The following is a 27,318-nucleotide window of genomic DNA, read 5'->3' on the forward strand; positions in this document are numbered from 1 at the left end:
GAATGCGGTGAAGCTGTCGTGCGACCAAGCATTATCTTGGGTTCCTTATTCTTCAAGCTCTGCATTACTAAATGGTTCTCGTCTACGTTCAACACTGATTGGGGGAATGTTACGAAAATATACGCGGTAAAATATGTGTCCGGTACGTTTATATAAAATGTAGATGACTATCATCCTCTTCGTCTTCTTCTCAAAGAAAATCCTCTTCCGCTGCTGCTTTCATCACCTGCCACTCAGCTGCATAGAAAAATCGTGTGGTGACTTCTCCGAAGCAGCAATAAAAACGTTTCTTTGTACCCACTATTCTTCTCCATCCACAAAACAGTGGTTCTGAAGCATTACGTACCTATATTTAGAACATTTCAGGATTGCTACACTGCTCAAAATGAGTAAAGCAATCTTTACACGATATACAAAAGCGAGCTAGGTTGCTTTTGTCGAATGTTTTTCTTTTCTTCTGTTACCTTGGCGAGTGCTGCTTTCTTCGATATACTTCAATATCTTTCTCGGGCCCCCAGTTGACCTGGCTTAACTCTTGATTGACGAGCATCGTATTTTTTTTTGTTTTGACTTAGGACCTACCCCTTATGGCTTCTGCGCACCTGTCGTTGTGCATTTATACGCCAGGTATTAAATATTACGCGTTGTTTGTCAGAGTTCGTGCGTCTAATTATTCCTTGCCTTGCTGTCCTGCGCTGGTTTCCTTTTTACAACGTACACTAGAGAGGCCGAGGCAACTCTGAAATACTCTCATCTATAGCTGCGAGTGGTACGAATGTGATTTCTGTCTTTGTCTTGCAGCATAGGACATGAAGTAGTGCCGTCACTTGCGGCGCCACAGATTCCGTCCCCAATGACTTCGAGGGTCAACGTCAAAGGACAGAGTCTGGGTGATCAGTGGTCAGCGGTAACGCACCTGCTATGGTCATACAACGCCAGACATAGCATGCCGGCACTATCGCACTTGGTAACCTTGCATATTTTCTTAATGTCGTTTGAGGATCCAAAATTGTACCGGGAGTATTAGTGCTTAAATGTCTCCTTATTTTCTTAATGTTCTTCACTAAGACAGGAGGGGCGGGGGGGGGGGGGGGGGGGGCTGAAACGTGGCGGGCTAAACCGTTCGGTCAGGTTCTTTCTTGTCCACTTGAGTATACTGCTATGCTTTGGTGGCTGCTGTGAGTAAGGCGGTGTTTCAACATGCACAGGTTATTGTGTCTGTCACGCGGTAATCATTAGAGCGCCTGTACAATGAAGCGTTTAGAAAAGATTTCAGAATAAAACATGTAAGCATCACATTTCGTTCAAATTGTTATGTATGATTTAATTTCGGAACAGACGAATTTTAGTCGAACCCGAGACTCCTTTTTCCTTCAGCGAAAGCGAGTAATATCTAATCTCTTGCAGGCCAACAAGGAGGAAATCAACCCCAACGTGAGTACAGAGTATGGTTGATCAAGTAGACAATTCATAGCCTCACTAAGGTGCCATGAAGAGAGAGAGGGCATGCTATATTGCATTCTTGAGGAACCCAAAGCAAAACAGTCAATTGTCGGGGAAGCCTTTGGGCGGTTTCCAAATTTTCTACACAGGGAGTAGCCTTCCTCTAGGAAAAGCGTTAACTATGCAGTAGCTTTATTAGGGCTTTAGCTCTATGTAGATGCACCGGGACGAAGGAGAAGAATGTGATGGGCAAAGGGTGGGATGCATTGAAAAGAGCAACTGGATAATGCTTGCCTGAGCGGGCGGTTGCGTTAAGGGGCATACTGCGAGAGATTCGGCTGATTATCATTCAAACCTCGGAGTAAGCAAGTGAGCTGACAAGCACAAAATCCACCGAGTGCAGAGAGTGCACCGCCGGAGAACGACCACAGGCAGTATGTCCAGGTTCGTGGTGGCTGTGACGAGTGGCATATTAATTACAAGTGGAGTGCGATCTGGGAAAACTGCGACAAAACTACTGGGCCGCCTGGCAGAGACAAATATGAGAGACAAAATAAATTTCGAGTAAGAGAAGGACATGAAAGGAGAGAGACAGAAAGAAACACCGAAGAGACATGTCAGAGATTCTCAGAAAAAGCGAACCCAACAGTAGTTACATTGCGATAGCATTCAGTGTATCGCGTCATAACCAGAAAACTTTGCGCGATCAGCAACGAGAATTCTGGCAAACAACTGTCATTCCAAGCAAGCCGCACTAGTTTATGGTAGTCTGAGAGAGTTCGTGTTTTGGGAATAAAGTTCGAAGAAGTAGTAAGTCCTAATTAACACAAAAGAAATTTACTACTGCTTGGTAATTATTCAATTAATTTTCTCGGCCTGTAATTGACTACTGTAATCATTACATTTCAGGCCATGTCGTTGTAATGGTAGTCGATTACTATATTTGTAATGCGTACAATACTGTCTCGTATCACATTCGACTGGTCAGTTTTAAAAACCCTTGTTTTATGTTTCAGACGACATAAAGTGGCCCTCTTTTCGTGTAATAATTTTATGTTTGTCTTTACAGGTTCCTTACAAGTAACAAGAAAAATTGCTAGCGTTCTAAAAGCACCACTTTATGATGTTATAAAAGCAATGAGGAGAGCGATGTTTTCGAAACGCTTATTTTGGCATTATATTTTAGTTTAGTTTATGTAGTTTACTCCTAAATTTAGCCTGATTCTTGTTGGTAGAGCGACAAATGATTTTTTTCTCTGTGATGAAAAATGTTGTTTTTCGCATCAATGTTACATTGTACTTATTTTTGTGATATAAAAATATAATTTTCTTCCGCCCTAAGCACCGTTGAGCACAAATAGAAATCATTGTGAAAGCAAGATCCAAAGCTGATGATCGAACCTAGGCTTGTAATGGGAGGTGAACTGTAATGATAAATGCTCGGCAATACGTCTAACTTGTTCCTGGAATCGCCTAATTTCTCGTTAAGCGAAGTGCTCCTGGAGATATTCAAAATTTAATATAAATTGATAAAGTTCCGGACTATTTGATGATTAGCTGTGAATGGGACCAGTTAAGCAACGTGCTCTAAGGTATCTAACGCTGAGTAGAAGATTGTCCTCTAAAGTCTCATAATGTTCACATATCTAGCGAGCTTTCAATCTCAAAGTTATTAATTATTTTAACATGCAGAGGATGTTAGCACTCTCTTAATAGAATTGGGGGCTAAAAGGGAGGGCCCAAAATCTATCTGTTTCAGCCGCGAGAACAGGTCTACAGCAGCCAAAACGCTATTGCCTTAATATTGTCTGCCACCATCTTGAAATCTAAATAATTATTACGCCAGTAACACATTCGGCTGAAATGATACCGCGGGAAGCCATATTTCTATTAGAATCAGCATTTTACAGATGAACCACGCGAAAGTTGTACTCACTTCCTAGTTTTCGCACGCACTTGCGTATAATAGTGAAGGTTAAGGAAATTAGAGATGATCGTTTGTTAAAATCAACACCGGTGGTTTTTGATCATTTTGTGTTATTGATTCATTACATTCCTCGGTGTGCCCTGAATTCGACACAACAAACCGTTTTACAAAATTGCATGTAGAATTGTTTTAAGAAGAAACAGCACTAAGTAGGAATTGAAACTGGTTTCTTGGCCAGAAACGACGCTCCAGTTGATGACACGGTGACGTCACAAAAAGCATTGAAAAAACACTCGTACGCGAGTTGAATGGTGGAAATAAAGACTGGAAATAGTGACGGAGTAGGCAAAATGCCCGTTCTTGCCTAACAGAGGCCTCAAAACTTGTTTATCACGCGGAAAGCAAGCAGGAAAATGGGTATAAAGTTTGCCACGTCTCAAACGCAGTGTTGCTCGCAGAAATCGTCTGAAACTAAGGCCACGATATTTTAAATTGAGTTGTGCGCGAATGAACTATCGCACGGCGCCCAAATCTACTACAGTGAATAAGGGCGGAGAGGAAGACCTATCAAAAATATTTACCATATATGCCAATGTCGAATATCTTCCAGTTGGTTGGTTGGTTCATAGGAAGGGAAAGACGCAGTATCTGTCGCACTTGCTCTGTGGACACCTGAACCGCGCCGTAAGGGAAGGGATGAAGGTGGGGGTGAAAGTGGATAGAGAGAAAGGGGGCCGTAGTGGAGGGCTACGGAGTAATTTCGGCCACCTGGGGATCTTTAACGTGCGCTGACATCGCACGTTTAGTTGCCCTTTATGGTAAGATTATGGCTGTTAACTATTTTAAGGTAAGATCCCCACCTTGAAGCTGGTCTCAACTAATTATCTTGCACACACTGTTTTGAACCGAGCTGCAATATTCTATATCGAAATGAAAATCTCAGGTCAATGCACTTTTCGAATTCAGTAAGATGACTACGTGAAGTTGGACAGAGGGCAGGAAGATTTAAGCGCAAATAAAAGATATCTTTGAGTTTTGAAGAGCGGTAAGGAACAATGCCTTAGATTTTGTAAAAGGTGTATTTGCCTTCTTTCCAGTTACGTTTGGTTCTTGTAAACGTACCGAAGACGAAGTGTAGGCTTTCTATCATTCGGATCGATTACATTTTAGCGTGTGCTCTTTTACATTCGGCATCGCGTTAAGACGTGTCTGTGCCTTTACATTGTTCGTTCTATTATGTAGCATGCTAACCGAAGCCATAGCATTATTTGATAAAAATATCATGAAAACATTTACCATCGGTCAATTTAAAAAAGTTGAGAAAGCTTACGCTCTTTCAAAAACAATCCCTGTGAACATTTTAACCTCTTGCCTCCAAAGCCCTCGTCTTCCACTTGGCCACATTGGTCACATGGAAAGCTTCTGGCGAATTACTTGAAACAGAAATGAAACATTTCTTCATTTTAATTTTTGTTATTCTTCATTAAGACATCAATAGTGAAATGTTTTATTTTAGATCCTTTCTTCTTCATGTTTTGAGAGTAGATTGCTTTGACGACCGAAGAAGTCTTAAGAAGGTAGCGTTGCCACAAAGCATATTTATTATTCTGACTTCTGCAGGCCTCATCCGGCGAATATTAGGGTTGAATAAACTTTACGATTGAACAGACGAATCAGAAGTGTGGTTTCTAGAATCTGTGTGGGATTTTACGCAGCGGCTTTCGTGTTGTTATCTTAAGACGCAAGTGCACGATTTCCTCCAGTGAAGGCGACAATGGTAAACATTGTGTTCGCTCAATTCAACAGGATGGCCGACTGGATATCAACGCCTAGGTGAGTGCTGACAATGCTTTATCAATTATTCTGTTGCAGAACATTACGAAAGAGCGTTGCGATGAAATGGTTTGCGTGAATGGTAAAAGAAAGTGTAAATTCTTTATACTGCAGTCGTTCCTGGAAATATCAAACTCGAAGGGATTGCCAAATAGTTCAATACATCGATAATTTGAAATATATACTTCTCGAAAGATTATCTAACGACTCCACATATCTCAAGGGACTTGCCGATGTCTACTGCCAAGAGACCTAAAATGAAATAACGGCGCTATGACCACAGCACTTCACTTTTCAAGAAAAAACCTTTGACTACAGCTTGTTTCTTCTAATCAATCAAGTTCATAAATATGGCCTCAAGCTTGTTGATGATGTGCAAATATAAAACACAAGTACCTTCCTTTGTGTTGCTATAGCGGCGAATGACACTTCAAGCTAGTGCACGTTCAGCTGCGCTACAAGGGGGGTTGGGTCTGTTCTTTAGAATCTTCGCCTAAGCTCGCGTCCGCATGAGTGGAAGGGGGTGGGGGGGTCTTGGTCACGTGGCTTTGGAAATCATGACACCTCACATGGTGGACCACGTGATGGACTCCTTCTTATGGGTGGTCAGTAGCTAAAATTATTTGCAATTATCTAGCTATAATCACGTGAGTTGGCGGCCATCTTGAATCTGAAAAACACGGAGAAACGGGCGAGTAGCCGGCAAATGTAAGTGTTCGTAGCTAACACTCTTAAAAGTGCTCCTGGAGACCGCTCGCAACCAATTTAGTTGACGCATTCCTGCTCGTAAACCTTCCCAATGACGTCATCGGGCGTGGTGGAATCAGTGTCATCACGACTTAGCTTCATCTTATTTGCGTGCCGGCGTGCATTTAGTTAAAGGGGGAGAGGAGGAGCATCAGTTTCACTTACCGATATCATCGGTGCTAATGAAGCTCGCATAAAAATATTTTTGCGTTGCGGAGAGACCTGAAAGAATATCATTTGCTCCTGCGTGTTTTCTAGTTTTATTTAATAGTTTTTCTTGGGCCCTTTAGTACCGGCTTTCTTCTTGATGGTTGCATTAAAGGGGGCATGAAACGGCTAGAAAGGTCACTGACAAACGTTTTCAATATGTAGAATAAATGCTGCCGAGCATTCGTCCAAAGTAAAACTCATCGCAAAAATCCAGCGATTTATTATTATTTTTAAAAACAGCGTTTTTTGAAATTCGCGGGCTGCGCCATTTCCGCGTGGCGGTGAGATTTAGGACTATTCTGCCGTGATTACCTACGTCACAAGTCACAGAGTGACAGGCCACGACAGGCTGTCATTGGCTGCAGCCGCGACGGCCACTACGTCACTGATACACTTCCGGTAGCTGCGAAAGTCGTCTGCTCGAGTGCTGCGATGCATGCGTGAACCCGAGCTTGGCGCTTCGGTTCGCGATGTTAACCGAGAAGGTGGTGGTGTCCGACTGAAAGTGCGCGTCGGTGCAGGAGTGCGAAAAGAGCACTAGCTGGTCCGATTTAACACCGTGCCAATTAAATAGGCAGCATCAACCTTCATGTACCGACCGACGGCGCAACAGCGTACTGTAGTCCCGTCTCGTCTTTGCCGCATCGACCATTTGTGCGGCGTGTTGATAATTACATGGAATGTGCGTCAAAAAAAGGTGTACCCTCAGCTTCACCGCGAAAGTACACAAATTCGCCCCGCTTAAGTGCAGCACCCGATGCCGCCAGGCGCGGGCGCTGCGGCCGACGGCACTCCGGTCGTGCGCTGCTCCCTGCTCGTCGCTAGGCCTTGTTTCTTTTGCATCGCAGCCACGGCGGACGGCGTTTTAGAATCGTCCGCTTCGCTGCGTCTCTAGTGTAATCGCTCGCGTGCTCCTGTGCACGATTCTTGCGTGTAGCTTCGGAAAACAGTGACAACCTGCGCTGCCGAACTGCATGTGGCGAGCCGCTTTGCTCATGTTTTACGCCGTTGTTTCTGGCTCGGCCGATGCGTACACATGAGATAAAACACGCGTGCACGTTACGCATTGGCACTTCTTAAACCATGTGCGTCTGACTGAAAGTGCGCGTGGTGCAGCAGTGCGAAAAGAGCACAAGCAGGTCCGATTCAACACCATACCGATTAAAAAGGCAGCATCAACCTTCGAGTAAATAAAACGTGCGTCAAAAAAGGTCTGTCCTCAGCTTCATCGCGAAAGTACACAAATTCGCACCGCTTATGTGCAGCACTGGATGTCGCCAGGTTACCGCAGAGATGGCGTCCGCGGGCGCTGCGGCCGACGGCACTCCGATCGTGCGCTGCTCCCTGGTCGTCACTAGGCCTTATTTGCGTCGAAGCCACGGCGGACGGCGTTTTAGAATTACCCGCTTCGCTGCGTCTCTAGCGTAGCCGCTCGCATGCTCATGTGCGCGATTCTTGCGTGTCGCTGCGAAAATCAGTGACAACCTGCGCTGCCGAACTGAATGTGCCGAGCTGCTTTGCTGATGTTTTGCGCCGTCGATTCTGGCTCGGACGATGCGTACACATGAGATAAACACGCGTGCACGTTGCGCATTGGCACTTCCTAAACGATGTGCGAAAGGACGTCAAAAAAAAAAAAAAACTACACCATCCTTTTTGTTAATCTCAATTTTAAGATTCGCGGACGAATAATTCGTGCTCACCTGTCATCCGATATCCAAACTCTGTAGCGATAATCAGTCCGTTCTCTCGTCGGTGATACGTACGCGTATACATTCCATTCGTTATGCACAAGAGATGCCTCTCGCCGACCATAATGAAACCAGCTCCGGACTAAAAGCGACGACGACATATGTTTGCACGCGGGCAACTCGCACGCTCGATCATCTGCCAGCATCCATGCAGAGTCGATGCTATCGCGTCAACTCCGCGAGGGGTCACCGGCCGCCGTTGGTCAAACCGCAGAAGACGGTACCAGAGAGACTGACCCAGGCAGCGCGAGAGAAGAAAGCGGTCTTCTAGAAAGCCGTGCTCGGCAGGAGTGCACGCTAATTTGTGCTGAATGGGACAGGGATATGAAGGAAAGTGCTCCCTCCGCGGCGGCCGCTGATATGTGTAAGCAGCTTCCCACCTACAGGTATGCGCTCGCGAACGACCCGAATCGTTCGGGCTGCTGTTGCACACAATTCCGAGAGGTCAAGAAACTGAAGAAACCGGCGGTCGAGGAAGACAGCAGACAAGGTTGAAAGCTATGCAAACGCAGACGGGACGGGAAAGGCAGAGACCGTGAATGCATGGCCGACGCTCGGGGAAAACAGGCGCGACGACCGGAAGTCTGAGAACCGAGCGTCACCCGTTGACGCTTCGTGGGCGGGGCTAGCGGGGCGGAGTTCCCGAGCTGTTTTCTTCGTTTTTTTTTTTTTTTCTGGTGTCTCGGAGTGTTGAGTTGAGGGGAGCGAGGAAGAGCGCCATTTTTAATCGCCGATATCTCTGGTGTTAATGAAGCTAGCTAAAAAATTCTTGCGGTGAATTGACCTGTGAGGGAGTACCTATCTCTCGACCGATCTACTTTACCCCATTTTAGGCAATGCATGACCCCTTTAAGGGTACTGTACGGAACTCCGAAAGCCTCGGCAACCGATGACTTTCTCTCACTAGCCTCTGCCCGCCGAAGGATGTCCTAGTGTAGACAAATACAAATTCTTGAAGTTTGTTCGTGTCCTGGGACATAACAAACGACACGAGGGCTGTTAGTGCCAATAGCGAGAAGAAAAGCTCACTGCAGCACTCAAGTTCTTAGCCTTCACCTTGGCTTCGTGAACAAAAGAAACAAAGCAAAACGAAAGCAACTACCCAAGGCCTTATTCCCGTGCTCTATATCAAACGCTTTTTCTCTTATTGGTTTCTGTAAGCAGTGCAAACACAGCAGGTTATTCTTATAAGGGTTGGAACCCATTCCGTGATTGATCTGTTGCATTGTTCGGTATACCAAGTGTTGTTTTAGTCAAGTTTCAAAATTTTTCTACTGCACAATTTTCTATGGCCCTCTTCTATTTAAAAAAAAAAGTTAAAAATGATGAGTTTGAAGTAGAAAGAAAGCATCATCAGCGAACTAATTTTCAGTGACTAGTGCGCCAAATTTGAACTCCATGCCTGCTATACTTTGACCTTTGGGATAAGTTTTCTTTCTCTCCGCTCTGAAATACAATGTTCAAACTTTTGGCAGCGACAGGCATTTCTCTGCATCAAGCAGCGAGGCAAAGGAATGTGCATAGCGTCGCAGAATCTTCCAGCGCGTCTCTTTCTCTCAGTTTTGGCCTCCAAGGCCTTAACGTAGGAGTTACTTGTGCTGCAGGTCCTGAGAAAAACAGTTTTTACTCGTTGCAAAAACTTATATTGCAAAGCCACGTCCATAGCTTTAAATTCTTCACTTAGTATAACTAACCAAGCTGAAATAAAATATAAGCTAAATAGTTAATTTCACTTATTCACCTGTATAAATAGAACTGCTCTGCAGCAATTTATATTCAAGATGGCTCAAAATTTGTTCCTGCACACATTTTGTTTTTCGATTTTAGCTCCCTGTATTTTTAAGCTTTCAAAGAATACAGTATTTAAAACGCTCTCTTCCAAACAAAAAATGTCACTGAAAAAGAGAGTAGCGCCCTACTATCTGTCTGCCGTTCATCTCCTTCTCTCTCGCAACCTCCGTTATCGAGCTTACCGCAGTATTGATGGTTTGGCGCTGGTTACCAAGACCGGACGAACAGCAACCATTTTTGACCACTCGCTTCATAATGTTATTTTTGAACTTCATCGTAAACCAAGCAAAGTGTAAAATAAAAAGCATTGAATCATTTTTAAAAAGCATTAAGTAAAATGCATTTGCTGCTTCCACGTAGTTTTCCCAGCATTACGCAACAAAAAAAAATAAATTTTCTTGAAATGAAATTAAAATTATGACATCAATATCTTTTTTTCCTAAATTTGAAACTATTTTCGCGGCGCTTGAAGTGGTGCAACAGCCCACGCTATGAAGGAATGGGAGCTATATACACTATGCATTTCAGCGATGGTTAACTACATTTATTATAAATGCCTCCATCGGTACTGTAATGCCTTTGAAAGCCAACATATCCAATCACATGAATGACGTAAAGTAGCAGGATGCTTAGGCAATCGCCGAATTTTAACAATTCTTTTCATTAGCTGATTGTTATCCAAAGAATATTACTAGCGTGCCGTTATTAAATGGTACAGAAATTTTCAAATTCCGATAAGAGACCATTGTTGACTTTGTGAATCAGTATACGGCCGTGGTGCACCCATTTCTAAACGGGTGTGACGAAAATTGATGTTCACTGCTTCATACCACAGCGTGGCGAACGTGCTCCTCATCTTTCCTATACCATATTAGTGCTGCCGGTCTGGCCTTATCCCGCTTATAAAATGCTGCATTAACGTCACAAAATGGCAATTCTATTCAACCGCTTGAGATAAAAACAAGACATTGAGCTGAGTGTAATCGAAACTAGGCACTACAAAGGAAAACAATTTCTCTGCGATGATGGTTCTCGCTTTTAAACGAGGTTCCAAGCATGCACACAGAGAGAAAATGCTCACCCCTGACGAAGCGTAATTCGAGACAAACGAGAGCGGCGATGACGAGCAACAAAGACTTCATGGCCAGTGTCTGGGTTGCACGGGTCACCCTTGAAGAGGATAACGTGCAGGTCGCAGGCACCACGGTCCCTTTATATGCCGAGGTGATTGCTACACCTGAAAACAGGATTGGCGTCACAGTCATTAGAGATGACGTAGTGCCGACCATTTTATTACGCTCTTTCAACTTTCTTTTTTTTTTTAGTCGATATTTATTGCCTCGGGGCATCAGTAGGTTATGAGATGAAGGATGAATAAATGATTAAATGAATGGAAAAAGGTTGGCTGATTTTATGAAGTCCAGAAGTGAGCGATGATGAGGTCCCTGCGTCCAAGTGACGTATGAGGCAGGATTGGTTGCTGAAAGGCCAGCTATTCTCAGGTGCCGGATTCGTGTTGGCTTGAGTGCTGGGCAGTCCCACAGCAAGTGGTGGATGTCGGCCTCGACATCTTCGTTGTTACAGATCGGGCATCCTGGGCGAGGATATAAGTGTTGGAAGTATGACCACGTCCTAGTTACTGCTGGTGTAAGGGCAACACCGACCCAGATCCTCCTAAGCGCAACCTTCTCTGCACGGGTGAGACCGCGGGGAAGGGATATCGCACACGGAGGGATAAGTGCACGTGTGCGGCGCCGGAGGTGCTCCTTTCTTGACAAAAGGAGGGTAGCGTCGTCGACTTCGAGAAGCCGTGGGATTGATGCGTCTTGGTTCACGAGGCGGGTTGCAAAATCAGCTTGACTTTGGGAAGGCAGCAGATCCCGTGGGACCCACTCAATGCGTATTGACTGTGGGATGCGCGCCGCAAGCCGGTGGATGTCCTGGCAAATTTTAGGGCAGCGGCTGACACGTCGGAGCAGACGTACTGCTTGAAGTGCGTCAGTGCGGATGACAATGTGGGCTGTAGGGAGCATGGTTATAGAAGTCACGGAGCAGAGTGCCTCCTGAACTGCCACAAGCTCAGCGCAGAAAGATGTAAGTGGTTCCGAAAATGAAACGTAGTTGTCTGATTCAGGCTAGGTCTCCGTGGACAGTGAATTGCCGTTTTGGCTTCACAGCCTTGCAGGCTTCCATCTACGTACACTACTATGGACTCTTGAGGCAGGTTAGTATCTTGCTCTTCAAATCTCTGGCGTAGCAACGATGCAGAGTTGGCAGACGTCGGTCTGCGGATGTCAGTTGGCTTGTTGTCTCCTAACTGTATAAATTTCCAGGGAGGGAGAACTGGCGCAGGTGGCTGAAGAATAATGTGTGACGTTGCATATACGCCCTCAGTGCTTGCGTGGAATGTGACAAAGTGGCCTTGAGACTGCGAGCATCTCGGCGCTGCTGCACCAGTTCATCGATGGTGTTGAGCTGCGCATTCTCCTGTAACGCTACGAACGGTGTGATTCGTGGAAGGCATGTTATGGTCCTCATAGCTTCTCGATTTACGGCTTCAAGGCGATCCCATTGTGCCCTTGTAAGATGCTGGAACTGGGCCTGATAAACAATACGGGGCTGCAGAACCGCCCTCACTAACTGGCGTGCAACAGACGAGCCAGCGCCACCCGTTTTAGGTGCAATTCTTATTACACTTATAGTTTGAAGTGCTTGCTTTTTTGCCTGAGAGAGCCAAGCAGTCGCTGATCCTGATTGGTGAATTGTTAAGCCCAGAATTTTCAGGCTCGCACTTTCTTGTATTGGGGTGCCTGATAGAGAGAGACGAATTGGATTTGAGGCAAGTTTACGGCGTGCCCAGCGGTTGGCGACTGACGTGTATGAAGTTTTACACACAGAAAGTTGAAGGCCAATGGAGGATGCGTAATCAGAGGTTACGTCTAATGCTGACTGAAGGGCGGCCTCTTGAGTGAGAAGATCATGGTGAGTACTCCATACCGTGATATCATCTGCGCACTGCAAAAACTTGATTTCAGGGATATAATGTAAGCCCCACGCCAATGGGATGAAAGTAATATTGAATAACGTCGGAGACAATACTGATCCCTGGGGCACGCCACGTAGTGAAACGAATGAACCAACAGTGTCACCGCTGAGGCGTATTGCAAATTTTCGTCCATCCAAAAATGATGCGACAAAAGTGCGCACTCTCGGGGGGAGATGAAGCATGTCAATGGCATTCAGGATTGCAGCATGACTGATGTTGTCATATGCCTTTTCAACATCCATTGCTAATATGGTACGTACATTGCGGCTGCGGGTAGATGACAGAACTGCTGATGCCAAGACAGCCAACCCGTCCTCTGTACCTATGTATGGACGAAATCCAATTTGAGCAGGGTGATAAAAACCGTGCTGTTCAAGCCACCAAGAAAGTCGTGTGGCTAGCATTTTCTCTGCGAGCTTGCAAAGCGTTGATGTTAAGGAGATTGGTCGCAAGCTGGCGAGGTCCGTTGGATGCTTCCCAGGTTTAGGAATAGGGATCACGACAGCGGTTTTCCAGCTCTCGGGCACGACACCATCAAGCCACACTTTGTTTATGGTGTCTAGTAGATGAGGAAGTGCAGCAGTATTGAGGTTCTTGTAAACCTCATACTGAATTTTGTCCAGGCCGGGCGCTGTTTTCCATTTCGTCGTCAATTGCAGCCAGCAGCTCGCACATCGAAAAGGGGCTTGCAATTCCATCTGCGTCGGCAGCGGATGGTAGTTTCCATGCGTCTGCAGGGATACCTGCCAAATTAAGGTTTACAGCTGAAGGAGGCAGTATATCGTATTTTGGGAAAAAATTTCGAGCAGCTTCTTTGGCGAAATCACCCGGCGACAGATTAGCCGCAAAGCATGCTGTTGCTGCTGCGTCAGTAGAACGACGACCATGTTCCATTGCACGAAACGTTCGTCATAGTGAGGCATTCGATGATTTATCAGAAAATTGTTCACACCATGCATGCCACTGGCGTCGCGAGAGATCGCGTTCATATCTCCGAGCCTTCGCGGTAAGATAATTCAGTCGTGTACGTGCCTGCCACGAAGTAGGGTCTCGCGTAGCAGCCAGCTCAGCTTGACGGCGGGCTGCCCACAAGTTAAGCAGGCCGAGGTCTGGTGCCGGTCGACCTACATCAATCCAAGTAGTAGTCGTAGCGCTGTTTAGTGCTCTCTGTATACGGTCAACAAGGAGTGACGGCGAATCTGAAGACATACTGTCGAGACATGAGCGAAAGCTGTCCCAGTTTATCACAGAACATTTGCGGCGTAAAAGGCGGAGACGGGAGGGATGGAGACCGATGAGGATAGGGTGGTGATCACTTCCCCAGCAGTCCGCGGCTCCATGTGCCATGAGGGAGTTCCTGCGCCCAACCACCACGTCAAGTCTGGAGCATAGGCAGCACTATGTATGTGACGCACAGGCCGTGTTGCTGTCCCAGGGTGATTAAGCAGAACAAACAGGGCATCAGTGAAGGCGTCCCGCACACGCCTACCACGAGGGCTTGCAGTCGGATACCCCCGATCTGGGTGAGGGGCGTTAAAGTCGCCTCCGACTAAAATTGGACACCCGGGGTATTGCCGACGAACACTTAATAACCAGCCAAGATTAATACGGGAAGAGGCGCCTCCAGCTGGTCGAACGTAATAAGAAACAAGAACAACGGTTCCTTTCAGAAATTTCGCAGCAACTGCTACTACCTCTTGGTATGATGTGCACCAGTTTTCGAGAGAAAGGCGTACATGAGGAATACTCGTTTTAACATATATCGCCGCCTTTCCCGGGGGAGAAGCAGTCTGCACGCGACGGTCGGTCATTGAAGGAGACACGTAGCCGCTGAAGCCAGGAATAGATGGCAAGGCGTTCGTTTCCTGAAGTAACATAGCTCACACCCGAAGCTTGTTAAATCGCAGTCGGGTCTTGAGCTCGGCCACCTTCGTGGAAATGCCTCTACAGTTCCACTGTAGTACACCAGGACGACCGGATTTCGCCATTTTTGTGTGCTAGTCCAAGCGCTGTAATATCACAGATGTCAGGTTGGACAACTGGTTGACCATATAGCGGAGCAGCGATGTTGCAGAGTTATCATTGGGCGTTGTGGTACTCTGGTAAGAGGCAGCAAATGGCCCTGTTGCGCGGGATGAAGGCGGTTGTGTTGGGCAATTACTAGATTTGGCGGTTACTTCTGCAGCTCGCCGACGTCGAGCAAGCATTTCGCGGTGTTGTCGGAGCTTAGAGACCTCTGCTAAGAGACGATTGATTTGTTCATCCACTACAGCCATATCGTCGTCTGGTAGATCAGTACACTGCTGTATTGTCTGTTGTCGACGGCGTTTTTGAGCACCGTATCATTAGACTTTGTCTTAGCTGGAGGTGCATTCGAAGCGGGCTCAGGAAGCTCTGGCCACTCGTCATCATTCCACTGAAGAGCTGCAAAGCGATTGGATGTCTGCACCGGTGTCATGTCCTCTATTGGCCAACGCTTAGTGTTCCGAAGACGAGCCGTCTGCGTTGCCTTTTGCTTTGTCGGACAACTTGGAGATGTTATCTCGTGGTCGTCCGATTTGCAGAGGCCGCATCGGTACGTAACTTTTCCTTCAGACGCACCTTCATCAGCAGTAGCAAAGGGGCAAGATTTGTGCATGTGCCCTGCCCGAAAACAGTTATAACAGTAAACCACACTCGGTTTATACGGCCGTGGCCTTAATAGTACAGACAGGCTGGGAGTGTCGGAGGGCCTTGCAAGGTGATCATGCAGGAACGCCCCTTTCCTATGTGTCGGGACTGTATGACTCGGTGCGTTGGGCAGTACAGCTCACGTTGAAGGGTGGTTTGATCTTCGTTTATGTCGACGTTGTAAAAGACGCAATGCTGCAAGTCGGAGCCTTCAACTAGATACACTTGCACAGGCACTGAGATCTCACTTGTGACTGAAATATAACTAAGCGTTTGGACACGTTCCACCGCAGTAAGTGTCGGGAGCCACACAGCTATAGTGTTTGACTTCTTCCTTGCCGTGAAGCCCCGAAAACCTCTGGTTCCGAGACACGCGTCCAAGTTGGCCTGGATGATCCTGTTTGGTATATCGGTGAGGCTTTTGTTGGCTAGAGATTTAATCGCAACTTTATAAGCTGACGATGCCGGTGTAGGTGCAACCTGGTTTTCGATAGTTAAACAGGAGCGCTTTCCTTGATAGCCACCACTTGCCGAGGACGAATTCGGTTGATTATCTTCCGAAGGACGCTTGTGAGGGGCACGGGTGCTCGTTGATACGGATGGTGGAGCCGATAGGTCCATTGAAGAGCTTGTCTCTTCAGGACGCACTGTTGGATGTGCATCTCGTCGTGTTAGCTGAGTGGCCATAGCCGTGCTCCGCCCAGAGAACAGTTCACTTACGGGCTGTTGTCCATTTTGGGAAGGCTGAATGGGCGCTGGTGCTGAAGAACCGGAAGCACCAAGCTGGACCTGAGGCCGATGGTCAGGTTGAGGTGTCGACGGCAGGGCAGGAGTTGCAGCGAGCAACTCCGGCGAAGCTGCCTCTGCCAGCGTGGCAGCGGCAGCACTAGGCCTAGCCTCCGTGCCGACCTGAGCTGCAATCATGCATGAGTAGCATGCACCGGAGGTCTCGCAACCTGACGCGGAGAGGACGTCTGGAGCTTCCTCGGAAATAGAAGATCCACTTCTCTGGAGACAGGACAGGTGCTTACAAGGACGGCAAGAATTTTCAGAGGAGCGATGAAGCCACCTTAGCAGGAAGACACTTCTTCTTTCTTCCTTGTTTCCTACTCGTTACACTGGCTACCGTACATAAAGAAATGACGCTGATTGTTTTTACTCAAACCATACTTCGACAACAATAAAGCATGGTTCGAAATAACTTATCACCTATCGATATGTTAAATTCTGATCATATGGTCTGCTGCCAAACAATCAGGCGTTAATAGCAACAGAAAAAACTAGTCGAATTTGCGCATTGTGCTTATTGTTGTATTCTAAATTAGCATACAAGCAATTGGCAACATTTGCAACAGGAAGAAATATGCCACTGTGGAAACCGTAGCCATCTTTGAAGTTGCTAGCCACAGGATACTAATATGTGTTTTAGGTTAGTAAACGTTCAAACTTGTCGCTCTACTATGAAGAACCAGAGCATTTGACTTTGTGATCTCGCTATGGCATACCTACGATTTCTGTCTGTATCTTGGAAACTTCGCTGAGGCATGTGGATACAATGACAGTCTGGCAATAGAATAAATGCGATATTTGGCTCGTAGTTGAGATTATGACGATTTCAAATATCATTCCAGTAAACAGATCTCAAAAAAAAAGGAGCCATATCGATACATTCTGTCTTTAGACCCATATTGCAATGCCGTTCTTTCATGTGTATCGTTGCAACACTGTTTCACCTATCCTCAGAAAATCAAATAATTTCAAATGTCGTGTTTTTTGATATCATTTGCAATTCTTCGGAAATTCTCAAAAGGGGTTCTTCACCAGAATAATTACTTCAGAATAATGTTCTCATTTTCGGAGTTGTTTTATGACTTCCCACTAATGATTTGATTTTGATGAGAGCAGGGTAGGTTTTTCTTACATCACGTCGTTATATTCTCCACATTACTCGTGCAGGCTTTTCGAAGGAAATGGTGAGCCGATGATGATGGAAAAAAATGCGTGCTCGTTCTTATACGCTGTGAAGGAAGCGCAGAAGTAAAGCACTCGGGATTTATAAAATGCGGCCCCGGACACTCTGCTGCTTCGAGCTTGTTTTCCATGGAAAACCATAACTTTAATCCGATTGGAAGGTTTATTGAAGTGCACTTCAGGCTGCATTAGTAAAAATATCAGCAAAGAAGGACCTCAAGCTGCTCAGTCAGGGGACTTCCTGTTAAAATATATTTTAATATACACAACACAATTTCAACAGCGAAGGGACAACGCGGGAATAGAAAGTAACGCAAGTTTACATAACTAGTACAATTTTTACACAATTCCTAATGAATAGAGTCTGAGAACATAACTGTGGAGAAGGTGCCGTCGCGAATAAAAAAAGATTAGTACATGTCACGGATCCCCGGGTCACAAGAATGACAACGCGTGGCGCTGCGGGTGACGAAGAGGCTGATAACGAAAGTGCCGAGCCATTCCCATTCTTTAATATTAGGGGGTTCAGCGAACTGCATGATGCACAGTGACGAAAGGGCGGCACTTCGACGCTCGGATGGTGGCTCGCTTGATAAAGAAAAGCATCCACAGTCCACGGACCATTTGGGGCACCGTACCGTTACAATCTTGTTCAAAAGAACGCCTTTCTTCTCGCTGCAGGTTCGTTATTTGCCGTGTTCATTCTGTACTCGCTCTAGCTATCCGTACTTAGTAGCGATGTCGTACCCCTCTGGTGCGTTCAAGCGTTGACAGACATTTTGGTGTCAGTTCTTTCGCCGTAAATGCTCACTTGGTCTTCTTGCTCCTTGTTCTCTCAGGCAACATGAAGTTAAACACTGGTCCTCCTCCGCCTACGCCATTCATTGCTTCTATTGTTCAGAGTTTATCACAATTGGTAGTTGCTCAAAATTCGGTGCTGTCTGAACTAGCATTAACTTCCGCTTCCCAGCCGAATTTCAAAATCGTGGCGCAGCCTATCGTCGCGCGTTGATATTCTCGAAATAATCGTGGCAACTAATCAGTGCAGTGATGTCAGCCCAAAACCTTATGCAAACCTAGCTATTTAAAGACTTTCAACTGAAATCAGAGCGATTGAAGAGAAATGTGACGATTCCGAGAATCACCTTCGGCGAAACAGCCTGCTGTTCTTCGGACTCCTCGATACGGCAGATGAAACATGGGAACAATCCGAAATAGCCATAATTTCGTTCTGCCCAGATAAACTAATCCTACCAATAGACCCTGTGTACATTAAAATAGCGCATCGCTTAGGCTGCTTTTAGCAAAGGAAACAACGGCCCATAGTAGCGAAATTCTCGCATTTTAAAAAATACAAATACAAAATACTTTCTGCTGGCCCTAAACTCAAGAGTACGCCATTTTCAGTACGTGAAGATTTTTCAGCGCCTGTACGTGCAGCACAAAATTAACTTCGTGCGTACGGCAAAGAAAGTGGCTTAAAATACAAAGTGCGGTGTGACAAGTTAAGTATGGGCGATAAGCATTTCTACAACAAAGCGGATACCGGAACTATGGCAGAGCATGCTGCATAGCGGTCACTATCCATTTCAAGGCCTCCCTCCCTCCGTCAGCCACTTGTGCCTCAATCATGCTCACATGTATGTCATATTATGTCAGTCGTTTTAGAAATGTTCATAGCCATCTTCTGAAGAGGGAGGCAGTGGAAGCGTTTCTTGATGATAACGGCGGCACTGTTATCGCTATATTTACAGAGTCGTGGCTATCAAGTGATAACAACATGCCATTTATAATCTACAGACTTTTTAGGGTTTCACGCATGAGTGGTGCGTTTCAGCTTGTAATAAAACCATCCTTAATTCTTCTTTTCTTGTGATTCATACTTGCCACGAAATTATTTGCATCAAACTCACCCTTACCACAAATATATGCATGATCATTGCATGTTATCGTCTCCCGACAGTGACAGTTTTTCATTAACGATATTAGCTCCGTTCAGCTCGATCTTAACGCTCGTTTTCCTCGCGCGGATTACACCCTCTGCGATGACCTTAATCTCCTCGACATCTACTGAGAAAACATGTGCTCATCTTCTCGTCAATGCCGATCTTGACGTTCAACTTCAGCCAAACAGTAAAATTCCCTACACGTGGCAGTAATAGTCTTGATTTAGTCCTTGCGTCTAGTCTAGAGCTCGTCTAGTCCATATCGTGTATTTAGGATTTCAGCGATCACATTAATTACTGTAATATTCAACCTATCACTTCCGATTCCTGAACAGAAGTGTTTTGTAAAGCACATAATGAATTAAAAAAGGGATACTTGCTCTTATCAACTCACAGCTTGACAATTTTTTTTTTATATTTGGCAATCCGCTTGTAATAAGCCTGTTGGATAAAACTGGCTAGAATTCAAGAATCAAATTTTATAACCGGTGGAAACCTACGTTCTATTGTATGCATACGCGACAATTCTAACAAGCCCTGTGGCCTTATTCTCGACACGCATGGCCGCTGTTCGGCGCCATATTATTTTTCTGATTGGTTATCAGGACCGTTTTATGTTTAAAAGATTGTGCCGCGAAATATTAAGCTGTCGAAATGGCTTTTTGCGGTGACGTGGAAGTGACTTGGCTTGCAAACTGATTTTAGCAGAGATATTCATGCTGCTTGATGACAAATATCAATAATTGTTAGAGGTAAACGAAGTTATATATGGTATGGAGGAAAGCTCTAGTGCTTCTATTACGAATTGGGTGAAATGTATTGCTTGCTGTCAAGAAGCGCTTCCAGAAATTTGTTTGGCTGACGCTGTGTAGCAGGAAATACGCCATACATACACATTATGCAGGAATGTCGTTTCATGACCTAAAGAACGTTCTGACAATCTCGTAAGTGACAGACCACGTTTCGGACCGCACTGAGGCTAGCGCAAATAAACATGGCGAGCTTGAAGTAGAGTATAAGCGGCTGTTAACTCACCGCACTTTGGTAGGCGATTACTCTTGGCGGTGAAGTAAGCTGATACATCTTGTTATAACTGCAGAAAGCATTGAAACAACATTCTAAGGGTACTTTTCAGTTGCGCAACCTTTTAGAGGAAAGATATTGAACACGTAAATTTACAGCCGCATGAGGGCCCTAGCTACCCTCCCGTTGCAAACGCTTTGCCCTCATAGAGAAACCATCGATAAGCGCTGTTGCGCACAGATCGACTAAAGCGGTTGATCTGTACGAGACAAGGCATTTCATAGAGCACCGCGATGCTTTCGAATTATCTGTCTGGATGGTTCGGGAGTGTGACTACCTTAGGCATATGGTGTGGTGGCAGTGCAAGGAACTTAGCGGCAACAGGCAGCGAGGGATCACCAAGGATTGCCTTAAATATCGGCCCTTAGAACTGCCGTTTTTGTCTATCACTATGCATTCACTTCAATTTTAATAAAATGAGCATTCCCACAATTTAAAAAGGAACAAAAATTACTGACAGCTTCTTTTTTAATAAAGGAATGTGTTTGCCATGTAGTACATGGCACAAGTAGCTTTTCACATGGGATCTTTTCATGTAAAGGTTTGCTCAGATACGCATGCATGCTCACCATTTGCTTATTTTTGAGAAACAAAATAAGCACTCCAGAGCACGTTATGATGACACGCTCTAATCATATGGTGTTCCTAAATAATTTTTGTGTTGATTGCTTTTTACAGCAATGCACAACCCTTACTAAAGCAGAAAATAATCTTCCATTATTGCTTTGCATTTTATGCGTCGCCCTAGCTTCATGCCACGATTTCCTCAGTCCTATTTCGCTTTCTTTGCGTTTTCTTCCTTTTTATCTCTCTCTGCACGTGTGCGGTAGTCTACTGAGCGTCGTCTAGCTAGTTAACCTCCCTGCTACCCGTTCTTGTTTCTCTGTCTCTCCTTCTCGGACATCTTGCATGTTTCGCAGGAGCCTTTCTCGCGCCACTCGACTAAGTGTACCCAGCATGTACTTTCCACTTTATTGGTTGTGTGTGTGTGTATGGAAGACACACAGACACGCTTTCTCTCTCTCTCTCTCTCTCTCTCTCTCTCTCTCTCTCTCTCTTCCTGCACTTCTTAATGCGCTCTACACAACTCAAGCCAACACAAGATGTCATAAACTTAAGCGGACTTGCTGACCTTGCGGTAGCCAGTCATAACTCGGCTGAACGAAAAAGGTGGGCAGCAGAAATTCGTTTCACATTTGAGACATTTTGAGTTGATACCAATTGATACTAATTGAACACTAATTGATACTTTAAGATTGCGAGCATTGTCCTCATACATGGACAATGCTGACTGCACAGGCGCCGCTTCACCAGTGCTGGAGCTACTTCGTAAATCTGTAAATTCCTTCTGTTTACGACGAGGTCCTTAAACGTTTTAGTTCCTACATTCAAATGCCGCTGATAAGGGAACAGAAGAGGCCATCGGTGCTTATGGGGAGCAATGCTACTTTCCGCTCCCATTTTGCGCCAAGCCACTGCGAATATTCCGTTGCCGTTCTTGCACTTCAACTGTTACGCTCCTCGCGTCTCGTAAACTTGCTCAGCCTCTCCGTGCATAGCGGCTGCCGAATGTCCGACTACAAGTATGTCATTATGCACTGACACCAAAATGCCGAAACATGTTTCAATCTCCCTCACTGCAAACCGAAGCGTCGGATTCGCGGAATGATCCGCAGCTGCTCGGGTCCTGGAGCACCGTCGTTTTTCATACTTGGCGCCAAATTGCAATAGCAGACGAAAGCGCTTTTTTCTATCATTTTGTTTTCTTTTTTTCTTCAGAATGCGTAAGCCGATTGTGAGCTTACGTAATCTGGCACCGCTCTACTGCACACTTCACTCGTACGCCTCAATTTAAATGGCGTCCGAGGCGTCGGATTCGCGGAATGATCCGCAGCTGCTCGGGTCCTGGAGCACCGTCGTTTTTCATACTTGGCGCCAAATTGCAATAGCAGACGAAGGCGCTTTTTTCTATCATTTTGTTTTCTTTTTTTCTTCAGAATGCGTAAGCCGATTGTGAGCTTACGTAATCTGGCACCGCTCTACTGCACACTTCACTCGTACGCCTCAATTTAAAAACAAATGGCGAATTGTCTAGAATAGAGCCCCAGGTATTCGAATTCCTTAAGGAGGCTTTCTCAAAATAAAAAGCGGCGTTTTCGTTAAGATAACAGGAGTGCACTGGATTGTAAATAAAAGAAATGCTTTGCATGCTTACAGGAATAAACACCCCAGTTAAGGTGTACAAAATGAAAGTTTTTCTACAATGACCTCTATGGCATCCTTCCGTTCAATCCCAAGAAATTCTGACTGCTATCACCCAAATCGAGCAACTCGCATTGCATTACTCTTTTAAATCAGGATGGTCCACGGGTGGCTTAGGAACTTCGATCTGACGTCATAAGTCCTTATTTTATATCTGTCTTTACACCTGAACCTGCTTGGAATACACCAACCCTACAAAGTTTTGAGTTCCCTGAGATGGCTCCTATCCTCATCACTATACAGCTGGCGCCTGTGTTCTGGTAGAAAACCTGAACTAATCTACAGCCGCGGGACCAGATAACATCACTGCGACTATATTAAACGCCGCGAAAACATCTCTTAACATTTTCTTAATACAATATTTCATAAATTTCGTGCTAACGGCTCATTACCTAGTGACTGGAAAATTGATAGTGTTTCGCGTATTCAAGGCAGGCAACCGTAGCGGCCCGTCGAATTACCCTCCTATCTCACTAACCTTCAATCCATGTAACTTTCTCGAGCATATTATATATTCATTTATTGCGTCCCACCTGAATTCCATCTCCTTTTTCAAAAATCAGATTAGCTTTCGTGTTGGTCATTCATGCGAATCGATATTATTTGCGTTTACCGTTGACCTTCTTTTAAATCTCGATTCTTTGTTCCAAACCCATGTCACCTATCGGCATTTTTCCAACGCATTTGACTGTGTCCCTCATCAGCATTTTATGCTTAGACTTTCGTCTTCACCTCCACCCACTTGTTCTAGACTGTATTTACAACTTCCTCACTGTTCGCTCTCAGTTCACAGTAACAGGCGGTCTACCTTAAACCTCTACTCTACTAATAACGTAACTTCCGGAGTTCCATACTGGTCTGTGCTGTGCCCACTTCTTTTTTTAATCTTTAATAAGGACCTCCTCTCCAAAATCTCATCCACCATTCGCCTCTTCGATTAGATTTATTTATTTATTTATTTATTTATTTATTTATTTATTTATTTATTTATTTATTTATTTATTTATTTATTTATTTATTTATTTATTTATTTATTTATTTATTTATTTATTTATTTATTTATTTATTTATTTATTGTACATACCTTCAAGGCCACAACAGAAAGGAGTGGTGCAGTACATAATTTGCAGAACGAGAAAAAAAGTGAAGGAACTAACTGTAAGGCACTTTGAACAGCAAGCTTGAAATTGGTGCTGTCACAAATGGTGACTGAGGAGGCGGGGAGGTGTTTTCATTCAGTGGCGCTTCTTGGTAGGAATGAAGAATGGTATAGATTAGTGCGGCAAGATGGCACTTCAACTTTCGTTGACGATCGATGCGAGATGAGATGTAACTGGGTCTGGTGAAATGATTTTCTTTCAGGAAAGGATTGAGGTAGTATATTTTACGAAAAAGACAAAGGTGAGAGTGCTTCCGACTTAGTGAAAGGTCAGGCTGATCTAATGTTTTTATTTTCATGGATATTAAACTAGAATGACGTGAATAATTAGAGGGGATAAAGCGTGCTGCACGGTTCTGAATACTTTCAAATAATGCTTGTATTATTTACCGACGCATAATTAATAAACACGATCAAGATGCTCTCCAAAACTATCTGAATCTCATTGAAAGCTGGTGCACATTTGGATGATGAAACCTAAACTTCCCCAATGGTAATTACTTACTGGCGCCGCTTTGGGTTCGATGATTGCGCCGTTTTCCTGAAGAAAATCAAGACCGAGGATTAGGTCCTTGGAACACTCTGCCAGCACAGTGAAGCAATAAGAGAAAGTTACGTGGTGAATCTCGACTCGAGCGGCGCACTAGGAAACGAGCAGCGTCACCACATGCCCCCCGAATGTCCTTACCGGCGCTCCGTGCCAAGGAGTCAGGCCTTTACGCAAGATGGTAGCAAGGCCACGACTCATTACGGAAAAATCCCCGCCGGCATCTACAAGGCCAGCCGTGTGGTCGTTGTCAACGACGAACGGTATCTCAGCAGAAAGGCTCTCATCACTATCGACAAAGTGTGCCGTGTGGTGCTGTTCGCATTTTGATACGCCTTGCTTATCATTAGCGCGTTTTTTGCTTCTTTCTGTGCTTTGTGGTATTTTTTATATTTATTATGACCTTTTGTTCAGTACCTTGTTTTGTTTTCGGTCCCCCCTTATGTAATACCCTGACAGGGGCCCTTAAGGGCTAATAAATTATGACAACTACTGTTAAGAAAAACAAACAGGTTGTAGTGTGCTCGGTGATCTCAAAATCTAAAATTTCTGCAGTTTGTGAACAGCAGTTAGTTGAAAAGGGATCTCTAGGTGAACTAGAGCCGAGAGGGTCAAAACGCTTTGGTAGAGTCAATAAAGTTTCTAATCCATGACCTATACAGCAGTTGTGGTTATCGGAACATGAAGGATTCTCATGATCGATAATGTTAATGTTAATATCGCCTAGAATAATGATGTTTTGTTTTCGCAGTTAGGACGCGTGAGAATGTTATCTATTTTGAGACATACGTCAGAGTATAATAATGAAGGCGAGCGGTAGATTAATCCACTTATAGCGTTTTTATTGAGAAGAAATGATTTGACAAGTTCTATCAAGAAAGCGTCACGCTTGTCTGTGGAAACTGAGAGTAAACGCCACGAGTATATGACAGGGCACTTGAAATGAAGATCGCAACCCACCACGGCGACTGTGCTTATGATGAACGTATTGCGAGCGATAGTTTTGTATAAAATGCTTCGTCGGCAAATGATAACCAAGTTTCCTAGAGACATTTCAGAGGAAAATTATGACGAACAAGCATTAGGAAGCTACTTAGATCATCGTACTGAAGAGATATGCTACGGTTATTAAAGTAATGAATGAACTATGAGATCAGCCAGGTTTGCAAAGCTTTTCAAATTCAGTGGCGGTATGGAAAGCTATATATGACTTATGCATCCGAATGAAATTTTCTGCTCGCAGAGATACGCAGCCGAAAGTTGTCTGTTCCTACAAGCACTGAACAAATTATTTGCACTGATTTACTTTTCAATCAATTTATTTCCAGTTTTCTTTACAAGGAAACTGAGGGCGGCAAGAAAAAAGCAGTCATTACGACCGCTTGACAAGCCTCACCACCCCCACAAGGAGGCATTTTGTTGCGACTGAAAGGGCGAGATTGACGTACACTTGTTGTAACACACGAAAGACACAAAAGGTAATACACGCATACACTCATCATTATCTGGGTCCATCTGATACTTAAGAATTAAAAGACAGAAGAAGAGGGAAAAAATGCTTGTAATACTTACTGAGTATTTTGCTCTATGGTCTCCCTTCCTGTGGCTTTTGCACATAGCATTCTCTCACAGGACTGGTTCTGCAACTTTCGGAAGCGTCACTTCTGTCATGAAATGATTATTCATACTAATTTCTGATTGCCATTCATGTCTCACATTTTTCCGTAGCGTGCCACGTAGCCTGCCAATATTCGTTAACCATATAATACAATTTTAGCTTCCACACGTTGGCACATTCAAATGGCTCGGAAAAAAACAAACAATATTCGGGGCTGCACTGGCGCTGACTGGTAACACTAAATCAAGTGGGTACTATATAGTCAGAAACTTGCGAAGTCAATACAACGTTTTCTTAAACTTTTCTTTTTGTTTTTACTCTCTTTACATAAAAAACTGGATCTAGTTACCTTACCTATACGTTTTAAAACCCCAGCAATATCTTGGACACTTTCGGCGTTCTGCTGAGCAGGTAAATAAGATTTATTTATTTACTTAGAATACACCTCAAACGTCTCAGGTGTGGTGTATTACATGAGGGATAGCGGCATAACATCAGTTATACATCAGTTATCACAAATAAATTATTTTCTCTGTGAACTTTTTCAAAATATTGCGGATTGGAGTGGAGCACGGTTTGAAGAGGAAGGTCATTCAAGTCTTTCGCAGTCTGGATGAGAAATGAAAAAAAAAATCCTCAGTAGTGTTGGCAGACGGTGGATAAACCCTTTTATTGTGGCTTACACGTTGCGAAGTCCGGCGAGAGGGCAGAATGATGGAGTTGGGTAGCTGTGAATGATAAAATTTATGAAAAAAGCAAAGTCGAAAAATTTTGCGTCGATGAATGAGAAATGCTAGGTTAGCTTGAGACTTTAAATTAGATAAACTAGTAAAGTAGCTATAGTTAGAGCAAACAAAGCGGATGGCTCGATTTTGTACTGATTCGAGAGCGTTAGCAAGGTATGATTGGTGTGGGTCTCAAATAGCACATGCATATTCTAATTTTGGTCGAACCAGAGTTACATATGCAAAAAGTTTTACAGAGGCACAGGCAAGTTTTAAATGACGGCGAAGGAAGCCAAGACTGTGGTTAGCATCGTTTGTCATTGCAGAGTTGTGGTCACACCACGAAAGTTCGCGGGTTATGTTAATGCTGAAGTATTTACAGAGGAAAGACAGGAGATTACTGAGCTAGATTATGCAATTAGGTGGTGGCAGTAATGTTTTCGATAAAAATATATGACGGATGTTTTATTATATTGTATTGTACTGTGTTGTGTTGTATTGTATTGTATTGTATTGTAATGACAGTCATTAACCACCTGTTACACCAGGATTCAATATGATTTAGATCACATTGTAATGCGGTTATGTC

The 27,318-nt window shown here is 44.6% G+C and overlaps 1 protein-coding gene across 6 annotated transcripts in view; it reads left to right on the plus strand.

The window, feature by feature from the left end:
• The window catches only part of LOC146175767 (uncharacterized), a 47,386-nt gene that overhangs the window by 6,283 nt on the left and 13,785 nt on the right, over positions 1-27,318 (plus strand). For 2 of the 6 annotated variants that reach the window (XR_014701463.1, XR_014701464.1), the window contains exons 3-7: positions 802-967; positions 1,408-1,434; positions 5,177-5,203; positions 25,715-25,864; positions 26,350-26,415. Coding sequence is in view for 3 of the 6 variants with exons in the window: in XM_084582133.1 (XP_084438259.1) it covers positions 802-967; positions 1,408-1,434; positions 5,177-5,203 (220 nt within the window). In the remaining 3 variants the exon portion in view is untranslated. Of the gene's footprint in view, positions 1-801; positions 968-1,407; positions 1,435-2,512; positions 4,016-4,990; positions 5,044-5,176; positions 5,204-5,317; positions 5,585-25,714; positions 25,865-26,349; positions 26,416-27,318 lie in introns of those variants that run through there. The other 4 variants (XR_014701462.1, XM_084582133.1, XM_084582134.1 and 1 more) reach the window with 4 other exon arrangements.

Source organism: Amblyomma maculatum, chromosome 10 (genome assembly GCF_055883805.1).
Source record: "Amblyomma maculatum isolate TAMU_Amacu chromosome 10, ASM5588380v1, whole genome shotgun sequence".
NCBI lineage: Eukaryota > Metazoa > Arthropoda > Arachnida > Ixodida > Ixodidae > Amblyomma > Amblyomma maculatum.